Here is a 17,080-nt window from a genome sequence, read left to right as displayed (position 1 = left end):
TGAAACATTACCCCACTGTGCCCGTTGCAAATAACCCAATTTGCAAAATCAAAACCAAAGCAGAACAAGCTGTTGAGTCACCCTAAATGACTGTAGGGGAAACTCCTTCATCTTGACTGTTCCCCGCACTAGCAATTCACTTCACCACTGTCATAAAAATGGACAGCTGTAGAGCCAAACATAAAGTAAGTGCATCAACACGCCAGCTAGCCAGCTATCATTACTTACAGTGTTGGTGTACAGCAAGAACACCAGCTGGGCCTCTGCAACTTTTCATTTCACCAACAACTAAAAGTCAGTCTGAGATGTTCTCTTGTTCCTTGCCTCTTGCTCTATCCCTTATCTCTACCCATAGAGCTCACCTGGCTGCAGCAAAATCTTTACTTGCCGGCACTCCTGTGCTGACCTTGTCCTGGTGCTCCAAGCTCCCATTCCCTGCCCCAGAATGAGGTAGCTGCACAGCTAACCAAACTAATTAGCTAAGGGCAGTGGTTAGCGGTAACTTACCAAGTAAGCTACAGGCTCTTTAGAAAACCTCTGTGAATCACGCAGCATTGAGACATCAAATATTTCTCCATAAAATATATAGACTCATCGACATAGTTGGTGTGTGAGGTTGTGCTAAATTAAGCGCAGGAAAAGCGCTTTGCAACACTTGTCACATTCACACACAAATTCATAGACTGCCATGCGAGGTGCCAACTGCTCATCAGGAGCAATTTGGGGTTCAGTATCTTTCTCAAGGATACCACGGCATGCAGCTGGGCAAGCCGGAGATTTCTGATGCTGATTAATAGATGACCTTCCAATTACTAGACAACCCGCTCAACCTCCTGAGATACAGCTGCGCTACACACTTCTTGTGGCGTGATTTCGAAGTCATTATTTTAAAACTGCAGTGCAGAACTTTTGTCTGTTGTCTGTTGTCTGTCGCTGTGCTTGCTTCCACCTCCAGCACTGGTAAACCAATCTTCGCTGGTTTAAGTCACATGTATTGCTGGTGGTGCGCAAGAGCAGGAAAATTGCCACTGACTTCAGATTTTATACAGCGGTTATTCATTTACATCTAAATCTAACAGCAGGTTCAAGATATAGTAGATACACGATGTTCTTTCAAGGCTGCAACAACAACAAACAAATGTAATTGTTGACTCATTATTCTGTCAATGATTTAATAATTTTGCCTATAAAATGTCAGGAAATTGCAAAAAGTGCATAATGCCAGTCTACTCAATCAAATAAACAGTCTGGGTATACAGTAACTGCACAGTAATGTTTGATAAAGCTTTCATCCTTTTTCATCCCCCTCTCTGCCTCTGTCTGTGCCGTGTGCAGTTCTCATGTGCATCTAATTGCTGCCAGTATTTCATCTTGTGTAGAACATTCTCACTGGCCCTTGAAGGAGCTCTTCCCTTTACTCAGTCAAAACACCGCTCCTCCTCTAATGAGACCTCTGGGGTTCAGCTCGGCTTTGACATGAAAGAGGGTGGTTAGTGTCAGTCCCTGACTTGTCTCAGGGCCTGAGCTGGTCTTCAAACTGGCCACTGAAAGTGAAAATACATCTTTTTTCAAATAGTTTCCTTTTTCATCTAACAGCAATCAGCCACTCATTTCAGTTTGGTAAATGTTATTACACTATGATACTCTAATTACATGCCCGAGCACTGAGACAGAGATGAAATGTGTTTGCGTCCCGAGGAAGATAACAAAGGAAGTGTGCGACCGGCAGAAATGTGGTTTCAGTGAGGAGGATAGTAATTCTACAGAAGGAAAATCATTAACTTCCACCCTGAGCGTTTCATATACTTGAGTGATTGCAGCGTGGGCTTTGAGGGGACATTTTAATTAAATTAACAATTTTGTGAAATGATTTCACAAATAAAAACAGTTTTTGAATGAGTCAAAGAGTCACAGTGTTGGCCATGTTAGAGGAAGCTCCAAAGCACTGCAGTGCAGAAACATGATTGCAGAGTGTTACACTAAAACTAGACTGGAAATACTCTGAACTGTCTTTTGTTCCCAATAACACAGGTGCAGGGAAAATACTGTAATCCCTTACAAACAAAGATAGACTGTTCACTGCCTTGTTCGTTTGTCTGGATCCCTGCACATCATTGATTCTGCTGAAAACAAATATGTACTTGTGTAAGACTTCATTCAGCTTGTCCAATATTTACACTTAAAGTTGCACTAATCAATATTTTTATATAAACTACCGAATAAATGACTGTGAGATGAAAATGGTCACTAGTGACGAACCCACCGAGAATTATCACCGCTTTCCCTCGTCTGTGTTTATGCACATTTGAGTTTATGATTTTTCACACCCACAACTTAGCTGTTTTTGGATCACTCTCTCTGCTTTCATCAATCTTGTTTCCCAGCAGCAGCAGGCAGCTGTTTGCACCCGCTGTACACTACCTGCTCTTACAGACAAGGTTATTGACGAGCATTTAGCAGCTAAAGAGACAGACAACTCTCTCAGGAGCTGATTAGAAACAGAGCCAAAAAACAGAATAAATATTGGATTTACATTTAACAGGTTGACACGAACATTTCTCCAGAAGAAGAAACTGTTGCTCCATATTTGCTTTGCTTTGTATTGGCAACTGTTTCTACATGGACTTTAAAGCTGAAAATATGCGTGTTGTGTTTTACATAAATGATATCACCACTTTGTTGATGTATTTTGTGCATCAGTTTCTTGTCAGTACTTTTTCCACTGCAGATACTACTCTCTCAACACAGGTGGGATTCTTAGCTCCGGGCCACTTTTACTCTTTTAAGGAGTTGGGAAACAATGCAGTTCTTACTTTGGTCTTGAGAAGCTGCAGCCTTTATTCACTGACAATCTGTAGCCTACACTGTACATTTACCCACAGACTGACACTGCCAACCTTTTTCTCTGCTCCTGCTCGCATCCATCATCACTTATCTGGCGCTTCGTAGTCAACCACACACGTTTCAGCACCCATTTACACCTTTTTGGACATTGTTTTGCTGGCTGCCATTGATTTAAATATGCTAGGTTCAGTGTTGCGTGAGTGATGATCATAGTAATGTTTCTCTGACCGATCAGTCGTTGGCAGTGTCTTCACATCACCTTTTTAATCAGCTCAGCTTTATTGGATCCTTCCTCCAATCATCCCAGCCCAGTTACCAGGATAAAAAATGTTCGCAGTAACATTCACATATTTATTTGTTAGAGGCTGCATAACATATTCGTCAGGAGGTGCAGGGGATGGTGGAGGAATTACAGGCAAGAAGGCGACTGTGTTTCAACATTTGCGTGAATAACACGACTGTATATGGGGAACTTGGGGCAATGGCAACAAAAAATTGATATAAGAAGTCAGGAAATCTCCAGATTTTGGCAGCCAAGTGCTTAAATGCACCACCGTTAAATGCTGAATTTAAGTTCATTTGTCGAGAGCTGCTTTCAAAGACAGAAAGCAAATATTAAAAAGAGTAATGATGATTGTCATGCATGGCCTGTGTAACCTCTGGAGCTTGGAGTAATGAAATTGAGCTGTGGATCAAACTGCTGACGGGGGGCGACTCAGAGACCTGGAGAGTCTTACACCTCACTCCTCCACTGAGCTTTTATGGGACAAGTGAGTCAAGCGTTCAACTCATCAGTTAATTGCACCTCATTTCTATTGACATGTTCCCAAAGAAACCAAGACAAGAGGAAATCAATGCAGCTAGTCAATCAGTGGAGAAATCAGGCAGCTATAACTCTGATAAGGTGGTATTGTGGGAGTTATTTACTTGGCTGCCACTCATGCAGCATTAGTGTTTTCTCCTCTTTGTTTAGCTTTGTTATTGGGTCTGAAACTGAGGTTGTTGTCCCTGTTGATGCTGAAATAGAGGCTATTGTTCACTTTGATTGGATCTCTCCTCACAAATAGATAATCCTCGATTCCACAATTAAGAAAAAACAAACAAACAAAAAAACCTATCCGGTTGTTGCGAAGAATAAAAAAGGTTTGAACATAAGGCTTTTACGGAAAGCAATGCAGGGCATCTGTTTTGTCTGGACGACAGAAAGGAATAGGCGTCGTGTGGACATGAGATACAGTGGCTGCTGTGGTAGCTGGATCCAGGCAATTAATTTAGTTGTTTTGCTGCCGGAAAGCTCTGAAATCACCCAGAGGGAAAATAACTATTACCACAGTATCGGAGCAGTTACTTTGGCTGCTCTTTATTTCTTAGTATTCAGACATTCATTAACGTTATCAGACTGTTATGACCACAACTTCTGAACACAGAGAGAACTGTTCTGCATAGCGTTCCCCGCTCCCTCTTTGTTATGAGTTAATACTTTTGGCAGTAATTAAGTTGGCCAAAGATAAGTATAAATGTTATCTCTTTCTGATTGAAATTAAGTTACACATCGTAGTCAAATAACAAGAACAGGAAGAGACTTCCTGTGCAATATTTGTAATTAATAAAGAGAAATTTGTGTCACATTTATTAAATATGCATGCTCGGCACTAAATGACACTATGGTCCTGACAAAGTGAAGCTATGATTACCCTTCTCACAATTTGTAATAATAAGATCCCATTAGATTTAATGTGGTAATCAAAAGCCTCTATTCTTCTATTCACATTTGTGCTTCTTTTTACTTATCGTTTGTCAGTGGAAAGCGTATTATCAGAAAAGTAAAAACTTTACATGCGTTGCTTTCTTAAATGTTTCTGTAGAGTTCATTTTCTGCTGTAGCTTCAATGACCAATCAAAGGTGTACTATGTAGTTGTTTTTTTTTGTTATTAAACTTCTTATTCATTTGAGAGAACAAGAGAGGAAAAACAGAACAAAAATACATGTAATTGTTTTTTTTAATGCTTTATAAACAAACTAAATAAACAAACTGACCTTAAAGGACAACACAATTTCATACTCTTACTTTGTTTACGTTTGGCGGACCCTGCCAACTTGCTAGCAGTGTTCTAGGGACCTTGTTTTCCTCTGAGAACAGCTTGTTTATTCAGTTACAGAAAAAAATCATTCTTCCGAGTTTCTTTTGTTACCTCATTAAATCGTAGAATATTCAAATGAACAATCTGAATTTCCTCTAAAGAAAAGCTATGTAATGCCCCTTTAAATAATATGTGTTGCATTTTGATTTCATTTTTTGACAAAAAGCAGGCTTGATGGTTACTCCACCATAGAAGTCTGAGGTAGAAGAAGCAAAACGTTTCTTGTTGAATCAAAACAAAAAATGAAAAGTAAAAACTAGCGCTCGACTTGTACTTGATTTGGGGGGGCTGCTGCTGCTGACACCGATATCGGAGGAAAAATGTCAGTGTAGATGTACTGACACAACAGGCTAGCTGTTCCATGTTTATGCTAAGCTTACAGCATGCTAGCTTTAGTGTCATATTTAGCAAATGTATATTATAATTTTTTCCCCCAAAATATTTAATTTTCCTGTCAGATAAAAATGTACTTTAATGACTATATTTTAAGATGACATGTTGGGAATGATAAACAGAATCATGGATTCAGAATTGGCAGATCAGTTCTGGCATCTCTTGACATTTCTTCATCACTATAAACACAGAGACAGGGACCCCATGATGCCCATGAGTCATTTTCACTCTTCTCTGTTATGTTTAAACCAGGTCGATTCTTATTATTTTATCAAATGATTTACATCTACACTTGCAAATAACAGCCTCTCCTCCAAGCACACACTGTTATCCAATGTTTAAAGCCATTTTTCACTTTCCACGATCTTTTTTTAACAACCTTTTATCACCACAGCTGTGATCAGGTTTTTCTCAGCCAATACTCACATTTCAGTCTGAGAAGGTTCCAGCTAACATAATAATAAAAAATAGTCTCCGTATCAAGCTGAGCCTTCTGCCAAGCAGTATCCTCTGATAAACTCACATAAAACGAGTAAAGCACCTTTAATATCAGCACGAGCCACATCTGCATGCAGCAGGATGTCAGCCCTCATTACACTGCATTTGTGAAATTACATTAGATACTGGCAGAATGAAGAACAAGAGCAGATATTTCTAACACATTTTAAATGATTTTGCTATAACTAGCTGGCTCCCATTAGTTATCAATTATATAGCGATATTGATCCCCTATCTGAGCTGCAGATCATCAATATTAAAGAATTTCAGACTTCATCGTTTTCTCTGTTGCTGAATTTCTTTATCACAATTATTTCTACTTTGATTGATTCCTTCCCCCCGCCTCTCCATACCATTGGAGGTCTACTTCATCACCGGAGGAAAACAATTTCATCCACTGGCTCCACCTCATTCTCCATTCGACTGTAGAGAGAGTGTGTAGGGGGGCAACAAGCTTTATATTCCCTTCTGCAGGCAGCAAGTCAACAGACTAAAAAAGCATCTCTTCAATCTGTGGAAAAAAGGGAGGAGTTGGGTTATGGGCAGCTACTGCACAAAGAGAGAAACCACCGAAATCTGCAAGTATTGTCTGGCACTGGAGAGGGCGATGGAGGAGTGAAAGATCTGAGCAACAGGGGTAAGCCTCTCCGGATTTTCAAAGTGATTGCCTCTGGGAGTGAAGTCGTCGCATACATCTGCAATTATCACGTCCATTTATCTATTGATGAAGGGACTGGTGATGTTTACGCTTGATGGTTTTTGTTAATGGAGTGATTCAGCTGTTTTTCTCATAAAGGAATCATTATGTAAATCAATTTTGCCTCCCCCCAAGGAGCTCAGTTCCTTTTGTTTATGTTCACGGCAAATCATTTTTTTAAGCCTGAACAGTGGGACAGCTGCACACTAGGACTCCAGTCGCTGCTACCTGGAATTTGTGATACATAAATCTGGAGATGTTTGTGGGGAAAGCCACTGTGTGTAAACTGGGGATGTGTAGAGCTGGCTGCTAGGAAACAACATTTGGTGAAGAAGCACCTGCCTTGTCACGAGCAATTATGGTTGAAGCACCACCAGCCGAGTCGGTCGCCCTGGGGCCACCCAGACAGAATGATTCCCAGGAGACCCCTGTCAAAAAGTCCAGCTCGCTGAAACCATCGTGGAGAGAGATCACGGTGAGTTTCATAATGAGGACCAAGATCCACGGTTTAAAGTTTGTCTTCTCTCCGGACAAGTCCAAACCACAGCGAGTCGTCTGGATCATGGCCTTCTTTGTTTGTGTCAGTCTCCTTTGCACCTGGTCCTGGAATCGAATCCTCTACCTGATGTCCTACCCCGCCATCACAAAGATTTACATGGTGTGGGCTCACAACATGTCCTTCCCGGCTGTCACCTTCTGCAATAAAAACGTTTTCCGCGCGTCCACTCTGACCAGGGATGACCTGTATCACAGCGGCTACTGGATGGACCTCATGTATCCTAATCACACGGTGATGGAGAAGAGCCTGTCCATCCTTAAAGACAGCCACAAGCAGGGTCTCCTGAGCCTGCTGGACTTCAACAACTACAGTCCGCACCCCGATTACCGCATCAACACCACCGAGATGATGGGACGCCTCGGCCACCAGTTGGAGGACATGCTGCTGGAGTGCAGGTTCCGCGGGGAAACCTGCACCTACAAAAACTTCAGCACTGTATGTACAGAAAAGAAATATGGTGTTTGTCAGGTGTTGATTTGAATGTTGTTTGCAAGGTGTATTAATAATTCATGCTGGCATTTGAAGACGCACCCTCCGGCAGCCACTCTCTCTGGGTGTTGTAAGGTGTTGATGTTTCAAAGCTGCAAACAAGCCTGTCCTGTTTTTTACCTCTCCGACATGACAGCTCCTTTCCTTATTAAACTTGAAAAAGTCACTCAAGGAAACAAGTACGATGTCACCTCCATGTTGTGCCGGAAAAATCAATGTCACGTCACTGTCAATGACTTCACCGTCTACTTTATGTTTTTTTTCTCTTTACAGTTTCGCATTCAGTTATACTCACCATGGCAAGTTTCTGAGTTGCCAGGTGCTTTTTACGCCTTTTTTTGCTTCATAACCCGTGACAACAATGGTAAAGGGAGAAAAATTGGAGCGTTAATAATTCAGATGTCGTAAATCAGTTCAAATTAAAGTTTTAGCTCCTCTAATTAAACATCTGGAGGGCATGTGGAGTATATGGCCTTGTTTCAAAAAATGCAGCTGAGTTCCCCATTTAAAACACCAGACGTCCGAGTCTATTACAGCCATTAATTGCAAGTAATCACTGAATGCCACACAGAGGAGGTAGATGGTGCTTTGGAAATCGTTTCAAACAATGTTATTTCTCTCAAATACATTAACCAAAAGGAGGCAACCTATAACGTCATCAGAAAAAAAAAAATTATAAAGCTCAATGGAGAAACTTGTGCAGTGTGAAGTAAGCATGCAGAGAGACTAATTCATTTCTACAGCACTGAGAATAATTTACATCTGGGAATGTGCTTGTAGTTCTCAAACACTAACCTTGCACCACCATCGCAATTCAAACCCATCTGAGCATCTGGATTCCAGTCAAAAAGATGAAACTGTGACACCTCCATTCATCTTAAAATGTGAAGTCCTGCACGCTACAAGATGTCGGCTCGCCATGGTGGCTTCCTTGTTTTGCACAAACCCATGCAGAGCCTCCACAATCCATGAAATCAGCCTTCATGGCCAGATTGGGGTCAGAGATGGGATTTAGACTGTGTTGTTTCCATGATGTTGCTGAACAGAGGCTCATGTTTTATCCAAAATGAAATCTGAATCTTTTAAAAAAAAAAAGGCTGGCAGTTAACATGCAGACCTCATTATATAGCCAGCAGGGGGAAGGGACCAAAGCGCTGTCTTATCTGTCTGAGCTTCATGTAAGTCTCTGTGAGTCTGGACATGGAACACTGACTCTGATCTCTAGAGATCAGCTTTTCCATGGTGGTTGAGTTTTTGCCAGCCGCCCTCTTGCCTCAACCCCACCATGCTGGGTAGTGAAAATCAACCATCACACGAGATCCCTTTCCTTTCAGGCGTCACTTGTTGTTTAAAAATGTAGCGAAGGCAGACAGGATTCCAGATTTTCGACAGCCTGCAAAAACATCTTCCCTGCAGCCAGAATTATTTTTATTTTTTCTCTCCAGTAAATGTGTGACACCTTTCTGGTTGCCAAGTAAAGAAATTTGACAACTATGGTCATTAATGGAGCAAATGTTATTCATTGTAGCAAATTAATGATTGAACTTTAAAAAGAAGGGGTTTATATAGAAGCAACAATGGGCTGAAAAATTATGATTTTAGAGCAACTACCTCTTAAGGTTTACAAATAATAACTGAACTGAATGTATGTGGTTATAAAGAAAGTATTTTCTTCTATTGAAATCAAAGGTCACGATGATGTGACATTTATTGGGTTCTGTACCAAACATACACGTTTCCTTACTCCGGACATCTCTCACGCTGTTTTGTCACTGAACCTTCATCGAAAAACTAAAAACTCAAATCATTTTGGCTCTTCTTTGCATCCGCAGTTCAACGAGGATTTCTGATTTTACAGTATAGTCATGACTCATTCACAATCACTCCCCCTTAATTTCTAGTTGCTTGCCTCGAACAAAAACATTCTGCATGTATATGCCGTTCGGTGAACTTGTGTGACTGTTTGTAAGACACGCGTAGGTGTTGGCACGATTTTAAATGAGACAAACTTACTATGACAGCTGTTTCTGGCATTTCTCAACACTGCAGGTTTTTTTTTATATTGTGCTGAAGTGCATGAAGGAGAGATATTCTAGTTCCTCAGAGTGTTGCATAACCAATCAATTATACAGTTTCATAGTCTTATCTCAAATTGATGGGCTTATCTTGAATTTACTCAACCCCTCAAGCTGCATTCAGAATTTCAAACTTTTCCGGTCTTTATCCAAACTGTAGAGTGAATTTAAAATGCCACCGTTTTTAATCTCAGCACAGATTTACTTTACTTGTTTGGCAGAGGATAGAGATTTTTTTTTTTCTAATCACAGAGAAAATCCATAAACTTGGGAGAGGGGGGGGAAAAAAGTCAATCTGTCAACTGTGAGTGCTGAAGCAAAATGTGAAAATAAATAACTCAAGCCAACTGGATTAATTAAATCAGGAAGATGTTTGGTGTGAGCAAACCTACTGTAGCGGTTGCACATCAAACGATAAGTACCGCAGAGCTGTGCTGGCACAGGTTCGGTCTCTTAAGAAGTTTGTAAGGCAGGACACACAAATGTCTTTTAAAAACCCAATTTAGAGTTTGTTTGTGTGTCCAGAGAGCTTCCACCTCAGATGTTTCGTATTTAATGACAGCAAACCAGTACATTCACTCCAAGTTACTCAGGGGAAATTTGGTGTGAAATTGGGTAAAGATTGATAGCTACTGCCGCTGCTGCTAAGGAAAGCTCATTATTTCTCAAATCAGAGCCAGGTGCCTGCCTAAAGCTGCTGCTGCTTTCTCTGATAATCACAAAACCTCTGCAATGATTACCTGTCCTGCACAATTACAGGCTGATGTGTAATACATCCCGTACAGGTGCACAGTTTACCCCGGCTCAAAAGGGAAGGCTTTGACGTTCCCATTAATGCCCCTGTTGCTTTTTGTGCTCTTCACAGATTTACACGCGCTACGGAAAATGCTACACATTCAACTCGGGATTAGACGGTAACCCTTTGTTGACGACGTTAAAAGGCGGCACCGGGAACGGCTTGGAAATCATGTTGGATATTCAGCAGGATGAATACCTGCCTGTGTGGGGAGAGACAGGTCAGTGTGGTACATTTTTTACTTGTTTAATACTTTTGTGGAAATCTTTTCATCTTGTTGGGTAACCCTTTACATCTCCTCTGCTCCGCTGCTCCTTTTCATTTCTAGAACCTGTGGTGTATCACTGGATGTTAGAGTTGCAACAATTAACTGAATAGTTGTCAGCTATTTATTAATCACCATTTATTTAGATGATCGATTCATTAGTAAGACTGTTGAAAGAAAAAAGTCATCATTTTCTGATTCCAGCTTCCTAAATGTTCTGGTTCAATCCTCCAGTGCAGTAAACAGAATATCTTTGGGATGCGGACACAACAAGACAGTCGAGGATGTCTTCTTTTGGAAATACTGCTTGACATTTTCTCACATTTTATACACCAAGAAAACTAATTGACACATTAATCAACAATCAAAGTAAGCATTAGCTGCGGCTTTATTTGATAAATATAACAAAATCTGAAGATTTAGTGTACACCTAAATTTCTACCAAATTACACAAAAGCGATGTACTATCATGTGTATTATCTTGATATATTCCGCCATGTCTGCAAGTGACATCTAATAAAATACATTCATTGACATATTGTCTTACATTTACGGCAGACAACAAAGCCACTGAACCGTACATTCATAAAGTATACAGCATGCTGTAAATCACTGGGTGTTAAACCTGTTCGATACCGGTCCTCTACACTAACACATGAGCATCTCACTAATATTAGCCTCCAGCATGGGGCTCTGGGAGCACTTAGCATCAGTGCCAGAGCCAAAAAAAAAACGGGTCCCAGAGGCGAGCGTACTTGTTGTTACATTTTTCTGGCGTGCTGTATCCACAGATGAGACCTCCTACGAAGCAGGCATCAAGGTTCAGATCCACAGCCAGGACGAGCCGCCCTTCATTGATCAGCTGGGATTTGGTGTGGCCCCTGGTTTTCAAACTTTTGTGTCATGTCAGCAGCAACTGGTACCTAACGTTCAGCCTCCTTCCCCCTCTGACCTCGACCTCTTCTTTGCTCCACTTCATTCTGTGTTTGTCCCCCCAAACCCCTCTCCAGCCAGTGGCCATTACCTCTGTGTCACAGAGTCTGGAGCAAAATCAAACTGTTGATTTACCTTGTGAGGGAAAAGTGCAGTCAAGGTGTTAAATGAAACAACCAGTTTTTTCTGGATACATGAAACAGAAGGAATTATTGCAGCCAAGGAATATTGACAGAGAAGGGCCAAGTAACGATTGGATGCAGGCAGAAGAGCATACTGTGCTTATCAGAGCCAAAAGAAACTCAAGACTACACAGCAAGCAGAAATATCTGGCAGCTCAAAGTGTTTGTTTTACTTTTTCATATTGAGTCTTCACTGCTTTTAGCATGGGAACTAAAATACAAATATGGCTGATTTGAATGCTGTGAAATTGTCTCCAGTGGTGCTTTCAAAGAGACGGAAGAGGAAAAACTGTGAGGAAGACTCGCAGGATTCACACAGCCACGGTTAACAAGCTTCAATGATCAGACCGTTAACTCTGATTAATAAGAAATAAACCAGAGTCTGAAGAGAGAATGGACAATTTCTTATCATTAAAACCCTTTGAAGAAAATTGTTAACGTGATATTAAGCTTTATGAACGATTTTTCTCTCCGTTATTGGTGAAATGGTCTGCAGTTTAGCCAAAATCACATAGCTTTAAAGACTCTATAAATAACTGACCTCTGGATACTCACTCTCAAGTCTTACCGTATCTTGAGGGAGAGATGCGGAAATATTGTGGTTTTGAAGTTAAAGGGACTATTAAAAGAAGCCTGGTGCACCTATCCTCACATTAGTTTATTCCTCAGTTCTGCTTATGCTTAAGATTACACACAGCTGTTTTGAAGACACATTTTTCAAAATATAGGAGGATTTTTGACACTGTAAAAAAAGCGTTTTATCACCCAATTTAAGGGGAAGGAGAAAGATTTGACTGTAGAAAATTAGATCCTGCCATCATGAAAATTAGATCCGTGCAGAGTCATAAGACTCGCACATGGATTTCATATCCAGATTTAATGAATGTGTACAGCAGTTATGTGACGTTTGCCAAGATGACAAATTCAACGACAGGAGAGGGAAATATCACTAAGTCACAAGAAAATGGCGCCTGTGCCACAAAGCATTTCAGGTTGTTTTGCAATGATTACCTTTGAGATCAAGTGTATTTTTGCATTGTGCTGCAGGCTCATTAAAATTTCCACCACATAATGAGTCCCTGTGAAGTCTCAAAGTAATGGATACTCCGGCAGCTTATCAAAGCCATTATTTTAAGCAATTAATCAAGTCCAATTTAGATGATTTTGCTCCTTAAGTTAATGGTCTTGGTCAGTTCACGAGCATGAGATAAATAAATGATCACATAAAAAAAATCTTCCATCCTTGAATTAGCAGAATAACATGGGATGATTGAGGCAGAGTTTGGTCTCCTAAAACAGACACTTGGACACCACAAGGATGACAAATGTTATTTTGGGGATGCAGTTATGAAACATGTGATTGTTCCGCTCTCTTTCTCTTTCTCTGTGTGACTGTTGAGAGATGCTCTAAGTGTATCATCATTCAGCCATCTCCGAGATGTGAATCAGATCTATTAATCACCATCAGGAAGTTTCCCCCGCAGAAAGCAAAAGTGCACGGGTTGTCATTTATAATCAAGACACAAGCACCCACACCAGCGACAGCTAAAAGACGTGTTTACGACCTAAAAGATGGGCTGAATTAATTAGACTGTCATTAAAGTCTGGCCAGCATTAATTTCAGTCAGTCTCCAATGAGTACAGTGACACTGCTCTCAGTTTCATAATAGACAGCTGGCTCAAGCACTTATGATTTCAAGACTTTTCATTTGTTAAGCTTCTGTCGGAGGAGTTTAATTTTTAATAGGAGGGTGACTTGTGAGCTCAGAGAGCCGTGAGGACTATTGAACCAAATTTTAACTGGAGTAATGTCATGGATGAAACTGAGATGTGTCCTCACTCAAGCTTGAGTGGATGTAAGAGGAGAATGGCTGAATGACAACCCACCAGCGCACCACTGCTGCCGAGTCTTCACGCACCACTGGGAGTTGTAGCTGTATCATTGTTATCAGACAAAGGGCTGTCTTACCATCCAGAGAGGAGTCGACCGCTTTCCGCCCCTTGCCTTTGCTGTTGCTCCTCTTATTATTTTTGATAATCATGTGGGCTGTGTTCCCTCACCCCCTCGCCCTAGATGAGACGTCCTATGAGGCCGGCATAAAGGTACAGCTTCACACTCAGTCAGAGCCTCCTTTCCTCCATGAGCTGGGCTTCGGGGTCGCCCCCGGCTTCCAAACGTTCGTTTCCACCCAAGAGCAGAGGGTAGCGTATGACTGTCTGGGCTTGCTGCATGCCACAAATGCTGTATTGTTAAATAGCTACACACTCCATCATTAAGTCCTACACTTTCATCTGCTAGTCCCCCACTCCCTCCCTGCCTCCCTCCCCAGGGACTGGATCCATCTGTCCCCTTCCTCTGTGTGGCTGAAGCAACGACATGCAACCACATCAGCAGTGTGTCATTGTCGTCTCTGTTTAATACATATCAGTAAAGAGCAGCTAATGTGTTCCATTCCAGCTTTAAGTCAAATCCATCCGAGTCTGTATCTACATCAAGGCTGTTGTTTGGCTTTACCCTTTCACTGCCATGGATGGTTCTGTTGACACTTTTCCTTTTGTTCGTTTTACTTTCATGTCTTCTTGGGACGATCCACTGGACCGCTACTTAATGTCATCTGGAGGGACCAGACAATGTGATTCATTAGGTTTTATTACCCACGAGGACTCTGGCATCAGTTTGAAGTCAAGCAGTTATTGCACTGGGGTTTTATTTCCAGTGTAACTCCAGTTATGAGAGTCTGTGGGCTAGAAATGGAGTCCAATAAAGGCTTAATCATGTTTACTAGTATAAGTGCACTCCTTCAGTGAATTCCACTCTATCTCTGTCACTTTTTATTGACTTAATGAGCTTCGGACTGTCTGAGTTAGCCAGGTTAGAGCCAGTGGAGAAGATTGAGAATTACAGTGACAATAGCATTATCATTTCCCTGTGAAGTTTGTCAGCGAAGAAGCCTTTGGCATTGACTGTTGGCTAGCTCCCACTGCAATTAGTAGCAACATGCACAAATGCCCAAGCAAGCATCGGTGACCCTCATAAATAATTGGTTAGTTTTTGTCTTGAGAATGAGAAGTGGGCATTCATTACCATAAATTGCTGTAAACAAGACTTTTAAAAACGGACTGAGAGTCTTGTTGGTGCTTCACTGTCAGTGTGTTAGGTCCACCAAAATAAGAGCTCTTTTAAAGTGTTAAAAGAAAGCTCCACACGTGTGCTCCACACGTGTGCGTGTGCGTGTGCGTGTGCGCGTGCGCACACACACACACACGGGGCACATCAAGCTGCAATTACAAGACGAGCACCATGGGTCTAATGTTTAGCGCAAACCCAAACCTTAAGATTCCGGCATTAAATATTCCTCATTAGTGGATTCATTGAGAATTCCCTCAGTTGCCCATAATTGTAATGACCTGCTCTTCACCTTTTAATGAGAGTTTTACCTCTAATGAGACTGCAAACTCCACATCTTCACTAAATTGTTTAAATTCACAGGGGTTATGCAGTCAGAGTAGTGTTTTAATAAACTCTCCAGGGCTTAGATTAGAACATTTAGATAGTTAATCAACTATAAAAATGCTTTCATTAGCTTCTGGAGAGTCGTTTATTCATTAGGACTTATTATTTACTATTAAACAAGATGTAACGCTCTGTATAACGTCTGTTAAATTCATGTGTTCGTTCATCCGACAAACCTGTAAACTGTTTATTGTTCTGAGTTCTGTTCTCAGGGTTGTAAAATTTGTCCATTGATTGTGGTGTCCTGTCTGAAACTACATATTTTACAGATTCCTCTTAAGCTTGTCTCTATTCCCATGGTATTCTGCTTCCTACCGGGGACTAGACCTGCATCAGTAATGTTCTGCATGGTGTCTGCTTGCTGCTATACATGAGCAATAATGTTGTTTCGACTGGACATTTTTGTGCCAGTAGTGTCTCAGTGCGCATTTTCATTTAAATGCTTCTGTATTATTATTATATATATATATATTTTTTTTTTATGTTCGAGACATTTTCTGTTGGGTTTTGTCAGCTTGTTGTCCTCTTTTGTACTTGAGCTGTACCGGGCTTGTAATATGTTTTTATTTGTTGTTATCCTGCGTGCCCATATACTGAGGGAAAACATGTGCTGTTTGCTCTTTCAGCTTCAGTACCTCCCTCCGCCTTGGGGAGATTGCAAGTCTACGCCCATAGACTCTGAATTCTTCTCCACGTACAGCATCACCGCCTGCCGCATTGACTGTGAAACCCGGTACCTGCTGGAGAACTGCAACTGCAGGATGGTTCACATGCCTGGTATGATTTTGGAAAAAGGCTTGACAGATTAAAATATGTTGCCAAGACGCGTTTCCTCATTTCCGTTTGTGTAATTATTTTTGACTTTTATGCAATCTCAAACAGGAACCTCCACAGTTTGCACTCCTGAGCAGTACAAAGACTGTGCTGACCCAGCTTTAGGTGAGCCCACACACCTTACTGCATAAGTATCAATTGTTAGTGCGATAGTTTTGCATTAATTCACTCGAGTGTTCATCAGCACAGGCATGAGACTATTCTAACTTCTATATAACACCTCTGTAGCTTTAACTCGGAATTGCTTTAATCCCAGACAGTGCTGAAGCAAAATAATAAAGTAAAATTATTGTTTAAAAAATCCATTAGGGAGATTTGTGATGTGTCTATGCTTCGCTGATATCAAATAAATCCCACAGAGCTTTTTTTTTTCCTCCCTCTGTATTATAGCTTCAGTCATTATTTGCTTTCATGGAAAGTGAACGATGGCAGCAAATGTATTTTTTTTTTCTCCTGTCGTGTGTGGAGACATTTTTAGCAGAAACTTCTGAGTGTGCAGGTTTGTTTGATTCTTCGCAGTGATCACAATATTTTTAAATGACTTTGATCATCCACAGACTTTTTGGTAGAGAAAGACAACGATTACTGTGTGTGTCAGACCCCCTGCAACATGACTCGCTATGGCAAGGAGCTGTCCATGGTTAAGATCCCCAGTAAGGCATCTGCTAAATATCTGGCTAAGAAATTCAACAAAACTGAGCAGTATATTGGGTAAGTATTATGGCAGCAGTCAGTTATTCAGATCTCAGCCTCTTGTCTTTTTTTTTTTTGTTGTTTTTCTGTTGATGGATGGATGTACTGTGGCATAGCATGACCTGGGTCTCCATCGTTCACCTTCAATGTAACAATAATGAAAGAT

The 17,080-nt window shown here is 41.0% G+C and overlaps 1 protein-coding gene across 5 annotated transcripts in view; it reads left to right on the top strand.

The window, feature by feature from the left end:
• Window positions 1–17,080, top strand: part of asic1c (acid-sensing (proton-gated) ion channel 1c) — a 35,228-nt gene that overhangs the window by 7,272 nt on the left and 10,876 nt on the right. Inside the window, exons 1-6 of one of the 5 annotated variants that reach the window (XM_037085263.1) lie at window positions 6,320–7,568; window positions 10,563–10,713; window positions 13,948–14,075; window positions 16,014–16,164; window positions 16,270–16,326; window positions 16,779–16,932. In XM_037085263.1, coding sequence (XP_036941158.1) covers window positions 6,933–7,568; window positions 10,563–10,713; window positions 13,948–14,075; window positions 16,014–16,164; window positions 16,270–16,326; window positions 16,779–16,932 — 1,277 coding nt within the window. In that variant the 5' untranslated portion in view covers window positions 6,320–6,932. Of the gene's footprint in view, window positions 1–6,319; window positions 7,569–10,562; window positions 10,714–11,549; window positions 11,678–13,947; window positions 14,076–16,013; window positions 16,165–16,269; window positions 16,327–16,778; window positions 16,933–17,080 lie in introns of those variants that run through there. The other 4 variants (XM_037085265.1, XM_037085266.1, XM_037085262.1 and 1 more) reach the window with 4 other exon arrangements.

Source organism: Acanthopagrus latus, chromosome 21 (assembly GCF_904848185.1).
Source record: "Acanthopagrus latus isolate v.2019 chromosome 21, fAcaLat1.1, whole genome shotgun sequence".
NCBI classification, from domain to species: domain Eukaryota; kingdom Metazoa; phylum Chordata; class Actinopteri; order Spariformes; family Sparidae; genus Acanthopagrus; species Acanthopagrus latus.
The sequence above is the reverse complement of the archived record's forward strand: the minus strand, read 5'-3'. Positions and strand labels throughout refer to the sequence as shown.